Here is a 17,441-nt window from a genome sequence, read left to right on the forward strand (position 1 = left end):
AGCGACTGACAGAGTGGGGCGCGGCTGGCGCCAGGTGGCGGGGCTGGAGCCCGGGATGAGCGTCAGTGAGGGTAGGGCTGGGCGGGGACAGGCGGTCACCCTCCAGGGGTGGGACCAGAGATGATCGAAAGAGCGTGGTCGGGGCCCAGGCGTGGGCTCACTGAGACTTGTGAAGCCGGTGCCCGAGCTCCGGACCGGCCTAGGGCGGGTCGCAGCTAGAGCGGCTGGGAAGGAGCCTTTTAGGGTGAGGGCTAGGCCAGGGATAGGGCCGAGCTAGGAAGGTAGGACGTGCTGGGTGGGGCCAGAGGAAAGAAAGCGGACAGAGAAGGGGTGGGGGTGGGAAATGGCTGAAAGCCGGACTACCAGGTGGGGCCCGGCAGCGAGGGACAGAGTGACGACAGAGGGGCGGGGAGAGATGGGCGGCAGCTCGAGGCCAGGGAAGGAGGGAGGAGACGCAGGGACGGGCGTGACGTTGTTGTTGTTGTTAGATGCCCTCGAGTGGGTTCCGACTTATAGCGACCCTGTGTACAACAGAATGAAACACTGCCGGGTCCTGCGTCATCCTCACAATTGACGTAACAGGAGTGATAAACCTGGCGGCCGGAGCGGGAATGAGAGGCCGCCTGAGGGTGGGACGAGAGGATTGACGTCTCAGGGGCGGGCCTAGAGGGTAGTGAATGACAGCCAGAGAGGCCGGCCCCAAAGGTGGTGTGTCCGTAAGCCGTCGGTATCAGCTCCCCAAGGAATTCTTCCAGCTGAACTTCCGCAGCTTGGAGACTTCGTGTCGGAGGCGAGGGACGGGTTGCGGTCGCTGCCCGGGCCGCCACCTCCTGACCCTCTCTCAGCGCCCCCCTTCCCCTGGTGTCTGCCCTGAGGAGGTGGGGGAGAGGTGCAGAGAGATCACGCGGGTCCGAAGGAGGTTTCCATCTGCCAAGCCACCTGCCCTGTCCGAGCCCAGTGAAATTCAGCCACCGGTATCCACCCACCCCTGGTCGCACTGCGAGATCTGTCTTCCTGGCGGGTCGGGGCGGGGCAACTCGATATTAGCGGGTCACCTTGGCAGCCCTGGGACAGCCCTGGTTTTGACCTGGCTGGCCAGGCCACTGTAGCAGAGGCTCTTCCCAGACTCGCCTCTGTAGCCGCGGGTCTTTGTACGTGTTTTCCTGAGCCTGTCCAGGCACCCTCAGGCTGACGCTGCCTGTCGCCCTGCAAGCCTCAGTGCTCCTTAATCACTGCGCCCCCGAAGGGTTGGCAGAGCCTGCATTCCTGCTGGTGAGCGGGGTAGGCCTCACCCTCCTGCCCAGACCACACCCGCTCTGTTCACCAGCACGCTCCCACCCAACTGGCCCCACTATCTTGTTGTTAGGTGTCCTCAAGCCAGTTCCTACTCATAGCAACCCTATGAACAACAGTAGGAAATAATGCCTGTCCTGGGCCATTCTCACAATCATTGTAATGCTTGAACCCATTGTTGCAGCCACTGTGTCAATCTCATTGAGGATCTTTCTCTTTTTCGATGGCCCTCTCCTTTACCAAGCATGATGTTCTTCTCTAGGGACTGATCCCTCCTGACAACATGTCCAAAGTATGTGAGACGCAGTCTCGCCATCCTTGCCTCTAAGGAGCATTCTGGCTGCACTTCTTAAAAGACAGGCTTGTTCATTTTTTTGGCAGTGCATGGTATATTCAATACTCTTCGCCAACAGCACAATTCAAAGGCATCGATTCTTCTTCGGTCTTCCTTATTCATCGTCCAGTTTTTGCACGTATAAGAGGTGACTGAAAACACCATGGCTTGGGTCAGGCGCACCTTAGTCTTCAAGGTAAGAGCTTTGCTTTTCAACACTTTAAAGAGGTCTTTTGCAGCAGATTTCCCCAATGCAATGCGTCTTTTGATTTCTTGACTGCTGCTTCCATGGGTGTTGATTGTGGATCCAAGTAAAATGAAATCCTTTACAACTTCAGTCTTTTCTCCATTTATCATGATTCTGCTTATTGGTCCAGTTGTGAGGGTTTGTGTTTTCTTTATGTTGAGAGGTGTAATCCATACTGAAGGCTGTGGTCTTTGATCTTCATCAGTGCTTCAAGTCGTCTTCACTTTCAGCAAGCAAGGTTGTGTCATCTGCATATTGCAGGTTGTTAATGAGCCTTCCTCCAATCCTGATGCCCTGTTCTTCTTCATATAGTCCAGCCTCTTGGATTATTTGCTCAGTATACAGTTTGAATAGGCATGGTGAAAGGATACAACCCTGATGCACACCTTTCCTGATTGTAAACCATGCAGTATCCCCTTGTTCTGTTCAAATGACTGCCTCTTGATCTATGTACAGGTTCCTCACGAGCACAATTAAATGTTCTAGAATTCTCATTATTCACAATGTTATCCATAATTTGTTATGATCTACATAGTCAAATGCCTTTGTACAGTGAATAAAACAGGTAAACATCTTTCTGCTATTCTCTGCTTTCAGTCAAGACCAGTCTGCTATCAGCAATGATATCCCTTACTCCACGTCCTCTTCTGAATCTAGCTTGAATTTTTGGCAATTCCCTGTCAATATACTGCTGCAGCCACTTTTGAATAATCTTCAGCAAATTTTACTTGCATGTGATATTAATGATATTGTTCTATAATTTCCACATTCGGTTGGATCACCTTTCTTGGGAATAGGCATAAATATGGATGTCTTCCAGTCGGTTGGCCAGGTAGCTGTCTTCCATAGGTGAGTGAGCACCTCCAGCACGGTTGAAACATTTCAGCTGGTGTTCTGTCAGTTCCTGGAGCCTTGTTTTGCCAGCGCCTTCTGTGCAGCTTGGACGTCTTCCTTCAGTACAGTTGGTTCCTGATGATATGCTACGTCCTGAAATGGTTGAACTTCGACCGATTCTTTTTAGTATAGTGACTCTGTGTATTCCTTCCATCTTCTTTTGATAGTTCCTGTGTTATTTAATATTTTCCCCATAGCATTGCAACTCAAGGCTTGAATTTTTTTTTTTTTTTTTAAGTTCTTTTAGCTTGAGAAATGCTGCTTGTGTTCTTCCCTTTTGGTTTTCCATCTCCAGGTCTTTTGCACATGTCCTTATAATACTTTGTCTTCTCGAGCTGCCCTTTGAAATCTTTCCTTCAGCTCTTTTACTTCATCATTTCTTCCTTTTGCTTTAGCTACTTGATGTTCAAGAGCAAGTTTCAGAGTCTCTTCTGACATCCATTTTGGTCTTTTCTTTCTTTTTAATAACCTCTTGTTTTCTTCATATATGATGTCCTTGATGTCATTCCACAACTCGTCTGGTTTTCAGTCATCAGCGTTCAACGAGTCAAATCTATTCTTGAGATGGTCTCTAAATTCAGGTGGGATACACTCAAGGTCATACTTTGGCTCTCATAGACTTCTTCGATTTCAACTTGAACTTGCATATGAGGAATCGATGGCCTGGCCTTGTTCTCACTGATGATATTGAGCTTTTCCATCATCTCTTTCCACATGTGTAGTCAATTTGATTCCTGTGTATTACATCTGGTGAGATCCACATGTATAGTTGACGTTTATGTTGGTGAAAAAAGGTATTTGCAATGAAGAAATCTTTGGTCTTGTAAAATTCTGTCATGCAGTCTCTGGCATCAATTCTATCACCAAGGCCATATTTCCCAACTGCTGATCCTTCTTCTTTGTTTCCATCTTTTGATTCCAGTCACCGTTAATTACCAATGCATCTTGATTGCATGTTCTATCAATTTCAGGCTTCAGAAGTTGGTAAATATCTTCGATTTCTTCATCTTTGCCTTTAGTGGTTGGTGCATAAATTTGAATAACTGTTGTACTAACTGATCTTCCTTGTGGGCATATGGATATTATCCTATCACTGACATCATTGTACTTCAGGATAGATCTTGAAATGTTCTTTTTGATGCTGAATGCAACACCATTCCTGTTCAAGTTGTCATTCCTGGCATAGCAAGACCATATGGTTGTCTGATTCAAAATGGCCAATACCAGTCCATTTCAGCTTACTAATTCCTAGGATATTGATGTTTATGCATTCCATTTCATTTTTATCTTCAGTCTCACTAATTCTGGCTTCCATTGCCTCAACTCTGCTCCTATGACTTTCTATGGAGTAGTCTAATTCTGAAATTTTATTGTTAATCTCCTGGATTTCTGTTTGCTGTCTCTCTATGGATTCTGGCAACCTGTTAAATTTGTCATTGTGCTCTTCTATAATCTGCTTAAGCTCCTCTAGTGCTTTGTCTCTGTGTTCCTTGGCTTGATCTACATTTTGCCTGATCTCCTTCCTGATCTCTTGAAGAGTTCTGTATATTAATCTTTTGTATTCTGCCTCTGGTAATTCCAGGAAATTCTCTTTCTTTGGAAGATTTCTTGGTCCTTTGTTTTGGGAGCTTACTGAGGCCATCATGGTCTGCCTCATTATGTGATTACATATTGACTTTTGTCTCTGAGCCGTCAATAAATTATTATATTTATTTTATGTTTGCTTGTGTGTCCTAGCTTCTTGTTTTGTTTTGTCTTGACATGCCCAAATAGGCTGCTCATTTGAGCTAGTTTGAAGCTCTAATGTCCTGTCACCAGGTGGTTAGATTTGTTACTAGGTATGTGAGCCCAGGGGTCTGATTATTTTCTGGTATGGATACAAATCAGGTGTCCAGATAGTCGATCACCAAGTGTGGGGTGCAGGCTCTTACCTACAGTCCTAGATGGGCAGGGGTGATTGGAGTAGGCACAGGTATCTGGCTGCAGTAGGGGGTCACGTGCTGAGCAAGGCAGGGGGCAAACGGCTGCCTCTGAGTGTCTGGAAGGAAAGCATGTCCCTGTTCCCTAGAGTGGATAGGTGGGTGGGTTTTGCAGCTGGACTATGGGCACCCAATGCTGTCGGTTGTAAGGACTGGAGGCACCACTTATTCTTGGACCCCTGTTACAGGTGGCTAGGTAGTGTGGGTGGAGCCACCAGTCCTCAGGCCCCTGATGTGGTAAGGCGAGGACCCTGCTTAATCAGCAGAGCGGTATCAAATGTCACAAGCTTGCCACCCCACTGTATAGCTGATACGGTGAAGTTAGGCTTCAGGTATATACCCTGTGGTACTATGCTAATGAGGGCCTATGCTATAGAAATGGGCCCACACAGGTCTATGTAGGGGTGAAAGGCATTCAAAGTCTGCAGACTCTTTTTGCCTGTGCCTAGGCAAAGGACCTGTACCTGCCCTGAGTTCCTGTCTTAGGGGAGTTGGCAGATTATTTTTTTCCTGTTTGTTAATTTGTTTCCTGTCCCAGGACAGGAGAATGGCTCAGGGCACCTGATGGGCCCTACTTCCTGAGCAGGGGAGGTGGCAATCAGCAATCACTGAAGTTGGCCAGGGACCCGTGCAGAGCCTGGAGGGAGCAAGGAGAGAGGTTCTTTCTAAATGGGGTGTTTTTTGATCCGCAGTAGGTTAGACCGGAGCAGACTGTGCTGCTGGATCTCTCCTGACGTGGAAAACACGTCCAGAGTGCCACTGCTTGCCTCACTGAACCCCGATCTGAGCGGCAGGGTGCCAGTTCCTGCCAGGTCAGGTCAGGCAACTCCTTACTGCTTCTGAACCGTCTCTCCCTGCCCCTGCCACCCTGTCTGATTCCTCAACTTTACCTTTGATGTTCAGGGCTCCTAGCTTGTCATATATAATGGATTCACTTGTTTTTTTGGGTCTTTGTTGTAAGAGGGACCACCAGAAGTGCCTGACTTCTCCACCATCTTGGTCCTGCCTCCTCTTTCCATTTCATTTTTGACAATTTCCAATTTTCCTAGATTAATACTTCATACATTCCATGTTCCGATTATTAGTGGATGTTTGTAGCTATTTCTTCTTATTTGGAGTTGTGCCACATCAGTAAATGAAGATCCCAAAAGCTTGACTCCATCCACATCGTTAAGGTCGATTTTACTTTGAGAAGGCAGCTCTTCCCTAGTTGTCTTTTTAGTGCCTTCCAGGCTGATGGCTCATCTTCTGGCACTATTTCAGACAATGTTCCGCTGCTATTCATAAGGTTTTCACTGGCTAATTCTTTTCAGAAGTAGACTCTCAGGTCCTACTTTCTAGTCTGTCTTAGTCTGGAAGCTCAGCTGAAACCTGTCTGCCATGGGTGACCCTGCTGGTATTTGAATACTGGTGGCATAGCTTCAAGCATCACAGCAACAGCAAGGCCCCACAGTAGGCTAACCAACAGACACGTGGGTCCCCCCACGTTGGTGCCTCGGTTTCCTTGCTGACCCCTGGCCCCGCTCTTACATGTGAGTCCCAAACCAAAACCAAAAAACCCACTGCCGTTGAGTCGATTCCGACTCATAGCGACCCTATAGGACAGAGTAAAGAAAAAAAAGTTTTTTGGACAGAGTAGATCAGCGCAATAGAGTTTCCAAGGAGCGCCTAGCGGATTCGAACTGCTGACCTCTTGGCTAGCAGCGGTAGCATTTAACCACTACGCCACCAGGGTTTCCATGTGAGTCTCAGCGCCTCGATCTTAGTCCTACCCACTGTTCCCTTCTCTCTCTCCTGGAGGTGTGTCTTGCATGAAGCTGAGCACCTAAATTGCAGGGGGGGAGGTGGTCATGTCAGCAGGATTCAGAGGCCCTGGCTTAGGTCTGGGTAGGACCTCACCTCGGGAGCTCCCGAAGCTGACCAAGTAAGGGCAAACTGTCTCTTTCTGTAGGGGTCTTACTGGGAGTCAGAGCCCCAGGGCCTGCGAGAAATGGACAGATCCCTCTCACCTCCCTTCCCTGTGTCTGCAGGTCTCAGCCTGTTCCTGCTGCACTCACATGTAGGGCCCATCGCGGTGAGTGCCCTCCTCTCCTCTTGGGCCCATCAGCACTCCTGGGGAAAAGCACTCTTTGGCCCCTGCCAGATAGGAGAGTCTGTCTGTTCCCAGGTTCAGGACTTGGAGACACTGCTCCGCATCGTCCTGCAGGCGGCGTACTGACGGATATCAACCGTGAGCCGCCCCCGGTGTCCATCCGCGCCGTCGGTAGCCCTGGGGGACGGACGTCCAGACAGATGTTCTCTGTCACAGCATCGCCCCACATCTGAGGCTTGGAGTTCCCACAGGGGTGGGGCTGGGGAAGGGCAGGAAAGAACAGAGGGTTGCATTCCCCAAATGCCTTCCCTTGGGAGGCTCTGAAAAGATGAGGAAACTGAGGCCCAGAAATGGAGCCCCTTGGCCGCCCAGGGAGGCAGTGGTAGAACCCATCCATACATCTGGACACTCACTCCAGTGCAGTCACACCCTCCTCACCTCCAGGGGGCGCCCGCCTGCCTCTGGAGACATCTGGCAAGACTAAAGGTAGGTAGTTCCCCAAATGCCTGAAGGGGATTTTTCCCTGCCCTCTGTCCATAGTCTACTCTTTAGGACATCTTGCTCAGTGTTGAAGAAGTAAGGTGGTCCTCTTGGCTTAAAACCAAATCAAACCCGTTGCAGTCGAGTGGATTCCGATTCATAGCGACCCTATAGGACAGAGAGGAACTGCCCCATAGCGTTTCCAAGGAGCACCTGGTGGATTCGAACTGTTGACCTTTTGGTTAGCAGCCATAGCTTTTAACCACTAGGCCACCAGGGCTACCCCTCTTGGCTTGAGGCCCCTCAAATCTGAAATTTCCTTCGTAGGGAAGGGGCAGCTTCTGGTAGAGGCCACTATGGGGTGCTTGAGCATGCCTAACTAGTCCTCAGACCTGGGGGTCTCTTGGAGATCCAGGAGACTCCCAAGCGGTCTTTTTAGGGCTGTGTCTGTCCCTGCTGAGGTCTAGAATGGAGGTGATATGCCTCCCGTCCACATAGGATCCCTCCAGCCCCTTCCTCTGAGCTCCTGTCCTTCCAGGCTCTTCTACCCCAGAGACTAAACTCCCTCCCTCCAGAAATGGCTGGAGTTGGTCTGTGGCCTCACTGGGCAAAGGGCTGGGTGGGAGCTGGGCACACCTCACGGGCCCAGAGCCGTGAGATCTAGAAAGTACAGGTCCCCAGGCCAGAAGAGTCACAGCTTTTAGCCAGCAGTCCACCATCAATGTACTAACACAATCCCAGACCACATTTACTGAACTCATGCTCTCCTCCATTTAGCCATATTTCCCCTGCCTACCTTCAGTGGTCTCCCATTGTCTTTAGACTAAAATTCAAGATCTTCACCAAGCCTATGAAGCCCTGCTTGGTGGTCCAGCCCCTCCCCATCTTCCCCCCCCCCCCCCAGTATTTCCCTCCCTTGTTAGACTTTGGACAAGCTGGCCTCCCTTATGTTCTTTGAATACACCCCGTGTTTTCCTGCCTCCGGGCCTTTGCACAAGCCATTCCTTCTCCTGGAACTAGACTGTACACCCTGTAAAGGCAGGGGCTGTCTGGATCTCAACATCCCCAAGCATTTAGCCACATGAATAGCAGACATTCAGTACATAAGTGACAACTGTAATACCAGTACCAGCTGCTGTCAAGTTGACTCTGACTCATGGTGACCCCATGGGTGTCAGAGTAGAACCATGCTCCATGGGGTTTTCAATAACTGGTATTTCAGAAGTAGATCACCAGGCTGTTTTCCCCAGGCATCTCTGGGTGGGCTCGAACCTCCAACCTTTCAGTTAGCAGCTGAGCACGAGCGTGGACCATTTATACCACCCAGGGACTCCCAGCTGTGATACCAAAAAAACAAACCAAACATACTTCCGTTGAGTCGATTCTGACTCAAAGCGACCCAATACAACAGAGTTGAACTGCCCCATAGGGTTTCCAAGGAGCGGCTGGTGGATTTGAACTGCTGACCTTTTGGTCAGCAGCCGAGCTCTTAACCACTGTGTCGCCAGGGCTTCCCCAGCTGCAATAGGTCATAGTAAATAATTCTCAAATAAATGTGTCTGATGCTTTCTTATTAACTGATTCAGTCTTTACAGCAGCCCTGTGAGGTAGGAACTATTATTAGCTTCCTTCTTAGAAATAAAAACAGGGCCTCAGAGACCTTAAGCTCTTGGTTGGAGGTCACACAGCAAAAGTCTGAGCCCCAGCAGGAGTTCTCTCACTTGGTATGGGGGGAGGTACATCACAGGCCAACTCCCAAATCCTTGAAGGCTTCCTGGAGGAGGAGGCATTTGGGCATGGGCTGGAAGACTTGGGTCTGCAAAGGCTGAAAGAGAGCATTCCAGGCAGAGGGAGCAGCAATGAGCAAAGGTGTGGAGGCGGGGAGACCCTGCTTCTGGGACTGCTCATCTCAGAGGGCTGGGACCACTGGGACACACAGAGCCGGGACTCAGGCGCTGTCAGCTATGGGTCTCCAGAGGCAGGAGCCCCGTGGATGGGGGAACTGAGGTGGGGAGTTGCTCTGCAGTCCATCTCCCCAGGCTGTGGCCCCCAGGGACGCGGGTTGGGCGCTCCCACGCCGAGACGAGGCAGGACGTTCCCACGCGGCGGCGTCCCTGGGGAAAGCTGTGGGGCGGGCCCAAGGGCTGGCGCTGCGCTCAGGTCCCTCCGCAGCCCTTTCTCCGTTACTCGCTCCGAAGACTGAGGTTGCTGGCCGCTGCCGCCAAGGCTGTGAGGTGAGTGAGTGGGGGGGTGAGAGAGCCCCAGCTGTCCAGCCCCGACGGGTGGAGGCCTCGACTTGGACCCCGGCCTCCGCCACCTCATCAGGCCCCTGTGGTCACTGCCCTGGAAGAGGGGCTTCTGGTAGGTCAGAGTTAGGGACTCCTTGGGGTTATCCTCTGTCCGCATATGGGGTCCTGTCTCTTTCCCCAAATGTAGATTATTCCTCCTCCTCCCCAGATGTGGGGCGCCCCTCCCACTCTCTGGTTATTGGGCGTCCCTCTCTCTCCCCAGATGTGGGGGCCCCCTCTCTCTTCTAGAAGTGAGATGCCCCATTCCTCTCCCCAGATGTGCGCTTCTTTCCCTCTTTCCAACCCGGTTTGGTCCCCGCTGCACGCCCCCCCCCATGCTGGCCCCTTCGTCTTCCCTGGGGTCTAGGGGGGCTGGGCTCAGCCTGTCCTCCTCCCGCACCAGATCCAGCTAAGCAGGCTCTCCAGCACGTAGGCAGCCAATTAGAGGTGGGGACCAGACCTTCTGGGCAGAGACCTGGCAGATGGCCTTGCTGGGAAGGGAGGTGGATCCAGGACTTGCCCCCTTGCTACACTGACTCTGGCCCAGTTTCTTCTGGGGGCAGGCAACTGATGGGGGCCTGCAGCCTAGGCTGGGCTGGGGCTGGAGCCAGAACCCAGGCCCCCAGCCCCAAACTCTCAGTCCCTGCCCCAAGAATTGGGCCTCCTCCCACTTTTCAGATGGTGAACTGAGGTCCCAGGAGGGGGCTCTGAATGGCTAGAACACCCATCTCCTCACATGGGAATATCAGAGAAAATTACAAAGATCAGGGACATGAGGGTGACCTTGAAATTCTTGGACACTTCTGCACACACACACCTGGGAAAGAAGGTTTCACAGTTTGGGCCCTGAGTCGTGGGGGGCAGAGAGCCCTGGGGGCAGAACTCATTCACATTCATGACCCAGATGCTGTCCAGAGCCACCTGGAGCCTGGTGCTGAGACAAGGAGGACTTGGAATGCGAGGGATACACAGCCCAGGAGGCACTGGTAAGACCCAGGCCCCTCCCACCGGAACTCCAGGGGCAGGGCACATGGGTCCTGTCTGCATGCTGCCCCTTCCATGCCACCCAGTGACTGCCCCCAAACCCTTCCCACAATCCCATTCCTTGGACCAAAGCCAAGTTCCTCCAGAAAATGGAGCCTGCAGGGTAAGCAGACAACAACTCCTCCATTCAAGCTTCCTCAGGGCCTCACCCTCAAATCTCAGGCCCCCAAGGCCCTTGTGTCCTGAGGTGGAGGGAGTTGACAGAACCTTGGACCCTGAATCCTCCTTTCCAAACCATGATGCCAGTGCTCCTCAGAAGAAAGAGGCCTAAAGCAGGAGAGGCTTTAGCCAGATAGTAGGAGGGCCTCACTGACTCTCAAGGGAATAATAATAATGATAACATTTACTGAGCCTTTGCTATGTGCCTCATTTCTGATTAACATACTTAAATGTCACAACAACCCTGTGAGGTGGGTGCTGTACCCTTATCTCCGTTTCTCAGATGGACAAACTGAGGCCCAGAGAGCTAGATATGAAAACAGCTAGGACTCCTTGCCCAAGATAGTTCCAATGCCACCTGACAAGGCTCTTTATGGGCATCTCTGATGTGGATAAACAGGGAAACCTTTATTGAGACCACCCCCCACCCTAGTGCCCGGCCTTGTTCCAGGTACCCTGAAGACGCATAGGGAGCCGTTGGGGGCTTAGCCCTGGCCCTGCCCCTTCCTGTTCTGTGAATTTCAGCAAGTCACTCAACTACTCAGTTTCTTGGTCAGTATAATGGGGTAACAGTTTCACCTGGAGTGATAGGGAGTAAAATGAGTGAACACACCTGGAGGCCTTAGACTGCTTCCTGGCAGACAGTGAAATGCTCAGTAAATGTGGCCCTCTTTAGGAATAGCATGGTTAGAGATAGGGTGTACCAGGAGCAGCCTGGACTCAGCTCCCTACCTTGTACCCACAGCCCAGGGTGAGGGGAAGATGCCCCCCTACACCAGCTACCACGCCGAGCGCTCCTACCCAATGCCAGATGAGCCCTTTTGCACAGAGCTCAGCACCGAGCAGCGGGCCCTGAAGGAGAAGGAGAAGGGCAGTTGGACCAAGCTGACCCATGCCGAGAAGGTGGCCTGTAAGTCTCAGGGCAGGCTTGGATGGGGAAAATGGGGGTGTGCATGTGTGTGAGAGATTGTGTGCATGTGTGTGACAGTGTGTGTGTATGAGAGAGAACGAGAGAGATTGTATGTGTGAGAGTGTGTGTGTGTGTGTGAGAGACTGTGTGGATGTGTGTGAGTGTGTGTGAGAGACAGAGATTGTGTGTATGTGTGAGTGTGTGTGAGAGATTGTGTGTGTGTGAGACAGATTGTGTGTGAGAGTGTGTGTGTGAGAGATTGTGTGCATGTGTGAGTGTGTGTGCGTGCGAGAGACAGATTGTATGTGTGAGAGAGTGTGTATGTGTGAGATTGTGTGCATGTGTGTGTGAGAGAGAACGAGATCGTGTGTGTGTGTGAGATTTTGCACGTGTGTGTGTGTGAGATTGTGTGCATGTGTGTGAGAGTGTGTGTGTGCGTGTGTGTGAGATAATGAGAGATATTGTGTGTATGTGCGAGAGAGTGTGTGTGTGTGTTTCAGTCAGACAGAAGGGCCTGTCGGGGCAGTGGAGCAGGGAGAGGCCCCCAGCATAGTCACGAACCCCAATCCCCTGAATGCACATCAGAAGGTTGAAGTTAATTCATTTATTCATTCATTCATACAACACCATTCAGAAGCTCCTACATCTGCATGGCTGGGAGATCCTGGGGACACAGGCGAATCACCCAATGGTTCCTGCACTCAGGGTGCTCCCAGCCCAGCGGGGGAAACCAACACAGACCCCATAACTGGAATACGGGATAGGTAGTTAGGTTGAGGTATGTTCAAAGGGTTGCGAAGACCGGAGGAGAGAGCGATGGAGTCCTGACGGGCCTCCCAGAGGTGGGCATGTTCCAGCTAGCTTTGAAGGGTGAGGAGGAGGGCACCGCCAGGCAGTAGGAACAGCATGGGGGAGGGCATGGGGCAGGAGAGTGCGGTGAGTTGTGGGCATCGCTTAGTGGTGTAGGGGCACTTTAACAGTGGGAGGCAGGTGAGGTGGGGGGGGCAGGGACCTGATCCTGAAGCCCTGCCCACCAGAAGTGTCCCTGGGACGACTGTTTGATATCTGAAGCCATGGAGAGATGCTCGTGATTCTCTCATCCATTCATTCAGCAACTTACTGAGTCCCTACTTCAATGCCAGGCACTGGGAGCACGGCTGTGAGGAAGCCAGGCTTGTCCTTGACCTCCTGAGCTCACGCTCCCAGCCCTCTCTCCCTTGGGTCTTTTCCTTCCTCTCAGCTCTCTCTCTCTCTGGCATCTTTGTCTCTTTCTCTCCATCCACTTCAGAAATGGACCCTACCTGCCTTTTTTTTTTTTTTTTATTTCATTGCAGTGCCACACACAAAGCAAGGTGGGATTAAGCACAACCGCTAATATTTCCTGCATGTTTACCATGCAGCAGGCACTGCTATGGAGGTGGGCACTCTCACTGGCCCCATTTTACAGTTGAGGAAACCGAGGCTCAGAGAGGTGAAGTCGCTTGTGGATGGTAGCACAGCTAGAGTGGTGGAGGCAGGATTTGAACCCACACAGCCTGGCGCCAGGAGTTCCACCTTTAGATACTACACCACATGCTAGACTGAAGACTGGGTGCGCTGCTTGGTGAGTTATAGTGGCACCTCAGTGCTCAGCAAACAACTTACTTTGACCACTGGACGTGGCGGGATTTCAGCCTTTGACCCCATCCACTGCTGGCTGGGCTTCCTCACTGTTCGCCACCCCACCCGAAATGTTCCTGTCTCTCTGCTCACACCCACAGCTCCTGCCTTCTGTGGAAATTCATACTCCTTCCTTCTGCTGATTGATCTCATGGTCTCACACTGAACCACCCACTAGGGCGTCTTGCTCAAACTAAAGACAGTTCCTCTCCCCAAGGAATTCTGCTGCCAGCTTTGATTTTTTCCTCATTTATTTTCATTTTTACTTAATGCACTGAGAAAGGGTTATACATGTAGGTGACACTTTAAAAGGAAAGAGGGAAAAGTCAGTTTCCCTGCCACCTAGTCCCCTGTGACCAGGCTCCTGTATATTTTTCCAGAAAGCCTAGTGTGTACGTGCCTGTAGGAGTAGCACCTTACCTTCATTCCATTGCAGGAGCCCCCTCACCCTCTCTCTTGTACTTTGTTATCTCATTTGACAATACTCGTGGTCTAAAACGAAGATGGCACCACTGGGCAGCTGTGCCAGGCCTGCACTGCCCGCCTCCAGACAGCTTCTTACGTGAGAAAACTTGACCTTATTTCCTTAAGCCTCGATTTGTTGGGTTTGAACCCAGGTGGTTTGAGAAGGCGCCCTCTGTCTACTGGATGGGTGGAGGGACAGTAGGCAGGAGGATCAGTGAGGTGGCTGGTCCAGGCCAGAGGTAGTGGAGGCAATAACCAAGGGAGTGAGGAAGTGGGGCTGTTGTTTTAAAGTAATAATGATAATAATATCAGCCACTATTTATCTGGTGCTTATTAGGTGCCGGAAAACCTGGTGGCGTAGTGGTTGAGTGCTACGGCTGCTAACCAAGAGGTTGGCAGTTCAAATCCACCAGGCGCTCCTTGGAAACTATCAGGCAGTTCTACTCTGTCCTATAGGGTCAGTATGAGTCAGAATCGACTCGATGGCAGTGGGTTTGGTTTTTGATTATTAGGTGCCGGGAATTGTGCAAAGCACATGACCTGTCTAATCCCATTTCATCTTGTGTCAGTCGTAGGAGGTAAGTAGGCATTTGCCCATTTCACAGGTGAGGAAATTGAGGCCCAGACAGCTGAAGTGACTTGCCTAAGGGCTCGGAGTGCAGCAGTGGTAGAGCCAGTGCTCACTCCAGGGGCAGTGGACTCCAGAGCATATGAGATTAGGTAGGTGACTCAGGCAGGTGTGAGGAGCTCACGGCTGTGAGGCAGCCACATCACAGACGTTTTGAGAGACTGGCTATTCTGTAGGAGTTCATTTGAAGGAGTGAATCTCTGACAAATGGGGCTATCCAGGCAGGCTTCCTGGAGGAGGTGGAGCTGGGGCCAGGCTTTAAAGATTAGGACAAATGGGGAGGGTGGCAGGGCCAGGGAGTGTCCTCCAGAAAAATAGTTCCAAGGCAAAAAAAAAAAAAAAATGAAACCACTGCTGTCGAGTGGATTGCAACTCATAGTGACCCTATAGCACAGGTATTTTTATGGAAGAAGACTACCACCTCTTTCTGCTGCAGAGCGGCTGGCAAGTTCGAACCACCGATCTTTCTGTTAGCAGCCGAGCACTTAACCACTGCACCACCAGGGCTCCTTGTTCCAAGGCCACAGCCTCTGAATTGGCATAGCTTAATGTTGGGACCCCTGGGTCTGACATTCAAGGCCCTTCAGGTTCTGCCGCCTCTGCCCAGCAACTCCAGGTTCTTTGCTGCTCTCCAAACAGGCACTGCACTTGCCACACCCTCCCCACACCTTTGCTCAGGAGTGCCTTCCCACCTTCATCCCCACCCCCCTTCCCTGAAAAGACTCCCCCACACTCTAGCTTCACTGTTTTCCATCCCCTTCCTTGAATGCGCCACATGCTTTCCCGCCTCTGGACCGTTACACTAGCAGTTCCCTCAGCCCGGAGTGCCGGTTGCCCTGAAGTCAACCTCTTTGAGGGCAGTGGCCCTCCTTGATTTCTCTAGGAATCTTCAGCTGGGCATTTGTTCATTCATTCATTCTAGAAATATTGATTAGGAGCACCAAACACTGGTCTAGGTCCTGGCACTGTAACAGTAAACAGTCGTTGTCCCCCTGAAGCTTATAATTCGGCAGGAAAGATAAGCAGTAGATAAGAAAGCAGATGAATGAAAATAGTCAAACATGAGGGACATGATGGTCAGGAAGACAGAGTTCTAAAGAAAGTTTGAGTCAAATAAAAGCAGTCTTATCACTTCCTGGCCTAAAACTCACCCTCCCCAGTTCACTTAGAATGAAATCAGAACTCATCACCTGTGAGGTCTGGCTCCGCCGAGCCCTCACCTGCTGCATCATCCCTTTTGCTCACTCCACTCCAGCCACACTGACCTTCATGCCATCGTTTCCTAGCCCATTCCTGCCTCAGGCCCTTTGCACTTGCTCTTCCTTCCTCTGCCTGAGTCAAATCCCGCTTTGATAACTTAGGCCTCAGCTCCAATGTCACCTTCTCTGAGAGCCCTTCTCTGACCATCCTAATCTGAGCAGCCCCTACCCACAGTCTATCTAAGTGTTTGTCATCTATCCCCCTTTCCGAGCTGTGGGTGTCACAGGGCAGGAGTTTTCATCTGGCTCCTTCATTACTGCATCCTATGCTCCTGGCCATGCTTTGCATACAGTGGATGCCCCGTGAGAATTGTTGAATGAACTGCATCTGCTGTGGGGAGGGTGAAGCTGGGGATCCCTGGGCCAGAGTTGGCCCATGGTCCCTGGGGCAGATGCACCTGACGCCCCTTCCTCCACCCCTGCCTCAGTGTACCGGCTCCAATTTCATGAGAGCTTCGCAGAGATGAACCGTCGCTCCAACGAGTGGAAGACAGTGATGGGAGGTGTCTTCTTCTGCTTTGGAATCACAGCTCTGCTGATTTGGTGGCAGCGGGTCTATGGTGAGTGGGTGATGCCTCGCCTGGCTGCAGGCCTGGGCTATGTCCCTGTGGCCGCAGCCACCAGCCAAGCTCTTAGGGAATCATGCTGGCACCCACTGGACCTCACCCCTTTCAAGAACCAGAAGAAACAATCTCAGCCTGGACTCTACCGTGAGCAGGAGCAAACTCAGTAGTTACAACTACAGCAGTCAACATGCATTGGATGGTTATTATCTGTCAGACATTGTGCCAATTGCTTTACAAATAATGTCACACTGGATCCCCACAACCCTAGTGGATAGGACCTGTTTTTGACAGTTAAGGAAACCAAGGCTCAGAGAGGCGAGGTGACTTGCTTAAGGGCACACAGCAAAAGAGTGGTAGAGCTGGGCTTTGGATTCAGGCAGACTTCAAATCAGCACTGCTATTACCATTGGGCCACAGAGGTAGGTGAGGAGACTGAGGCTCAGAGAGGGGAAGGAGCTTGGCCCAGTTCCCACAGCAAAGGTGGAACTGGGGTCAGAACCCAGGGGTTGCTGGAGTGATTGCTTTAGGAAGGAGTCTGGTGGGTGAAAGCAGGGTGGAGGGAGCCCCTCAGAGCAGGTGCTGTGTCTGGAGACCCAGGCTCTGTGGCAGGGCAGGCCTGGCAGGGCTCTGAGCCACTCCTGTCCCCCCCTGCACCTGCTCTCCACAGTGTTCCCGGAGAAACCCATCACCCTGACAGATGAGTGGAAGGCCAAGCAGCTCCAGCGCATCCTGGATATGAAAGGCAACCCTGTGCAAGGCCTGGCCTCCCGATGGGACTACGACAAGAAGGAGTGGAAGAAGTGACACTGCACTCTAGCCTGCTGTCCCTGCAGTCCCTCCTCTGATGGCTCTGCCTCTGGCAGCCTCTCCCCTGCCCTTCACCTCAATAAAGCTGGGCCTGTTTGCTTCTGCTTGTAATCTCCACTTCCGTCTTTACAGAGGTTCCTGGGTGACACAGACGGCTTGCACTAAGCTACTAACCAAAAGATTGGTGGTTCAAATACACCCAGCAGCACTGCAGAAGAAAGGCCTGGTGGTCTTCTGTAAGATTACAGCCTTTGAGTTGGACTTGACTTGACGGCAGTGGGTTTGGTTTTGTTTTTTCAGTCTTTACCTGGCACCTAAATTAGGTGGCAGAGTAGGT

The 17,441-nt window shown here is 51.5% G+C and overlaps 1 protein-coding gene across 8 annotated transcripts; it reads left to right on the forward strand.

The window, feature by feature from the left end:
* Positions 1-354: 354 nt before the first annotated feature.
* LOC100659426 (cytochrome c oxidase subunit 4 isoform 2, mitochondrial) lies at positions 355-17,208 on the forward strand. Of its 8 annotated transcripts, none has more exons than XM_064275932.1 (9): positions 357-1,272; positions 1,707-1,823; positions 5,440-5,564; positions 6,778-6,821; positions 6,915-9,553; positions 10,512-10,593; positions 11,556-11,720; positions 16,160-16,291; positions 16,965-17,208. In XM_064275932.1, exons 6-9 carry the CDS (start codon positions 10,512-10,514, stop codon positions 17,099-17,101), a joined length of 516 nt encoding a protein of 171 aa, XP_064132002.1. In that variant the 5' UTR covers positions 357-1,272; positions 1,707-1,823; positions 5,440-5,564; positions 6,778-6,821; positions 6,915-9,553; the 3' UTR covers positions 17,102-17,208. The 8 variants fall into 8 exon arrangements, with proteins under 8 accessions (XP_064132005.1, XP_064132002.1, XP_064132001.1 ...); XM_064275931.1 differs by having other exon boundaries at positions 357-974; positions 1,178-1,823; XM_064275934.1 differs by having other exon boundaries at positions 357-974; positions 1,675-1,823.
* Positions 17,209-17,441: the final 233 nt, after the last annotated feature.

This window comes from Loxodonta africana, chromosome 24, assembly GCF_030014295.1.
Source record: "Loxodonta africana isolate mLoxAfr1 chromosome 24, mLoxAfr1.hap2, whole genome shotgun sequence".
Taxonomy (NCBI): domain Eukaryota; kingdom Metazoa; phylum Chordata; class Mammalia; order Proboscidea; family Elephantidae; genus Loxodonta; species Loxodonta africana.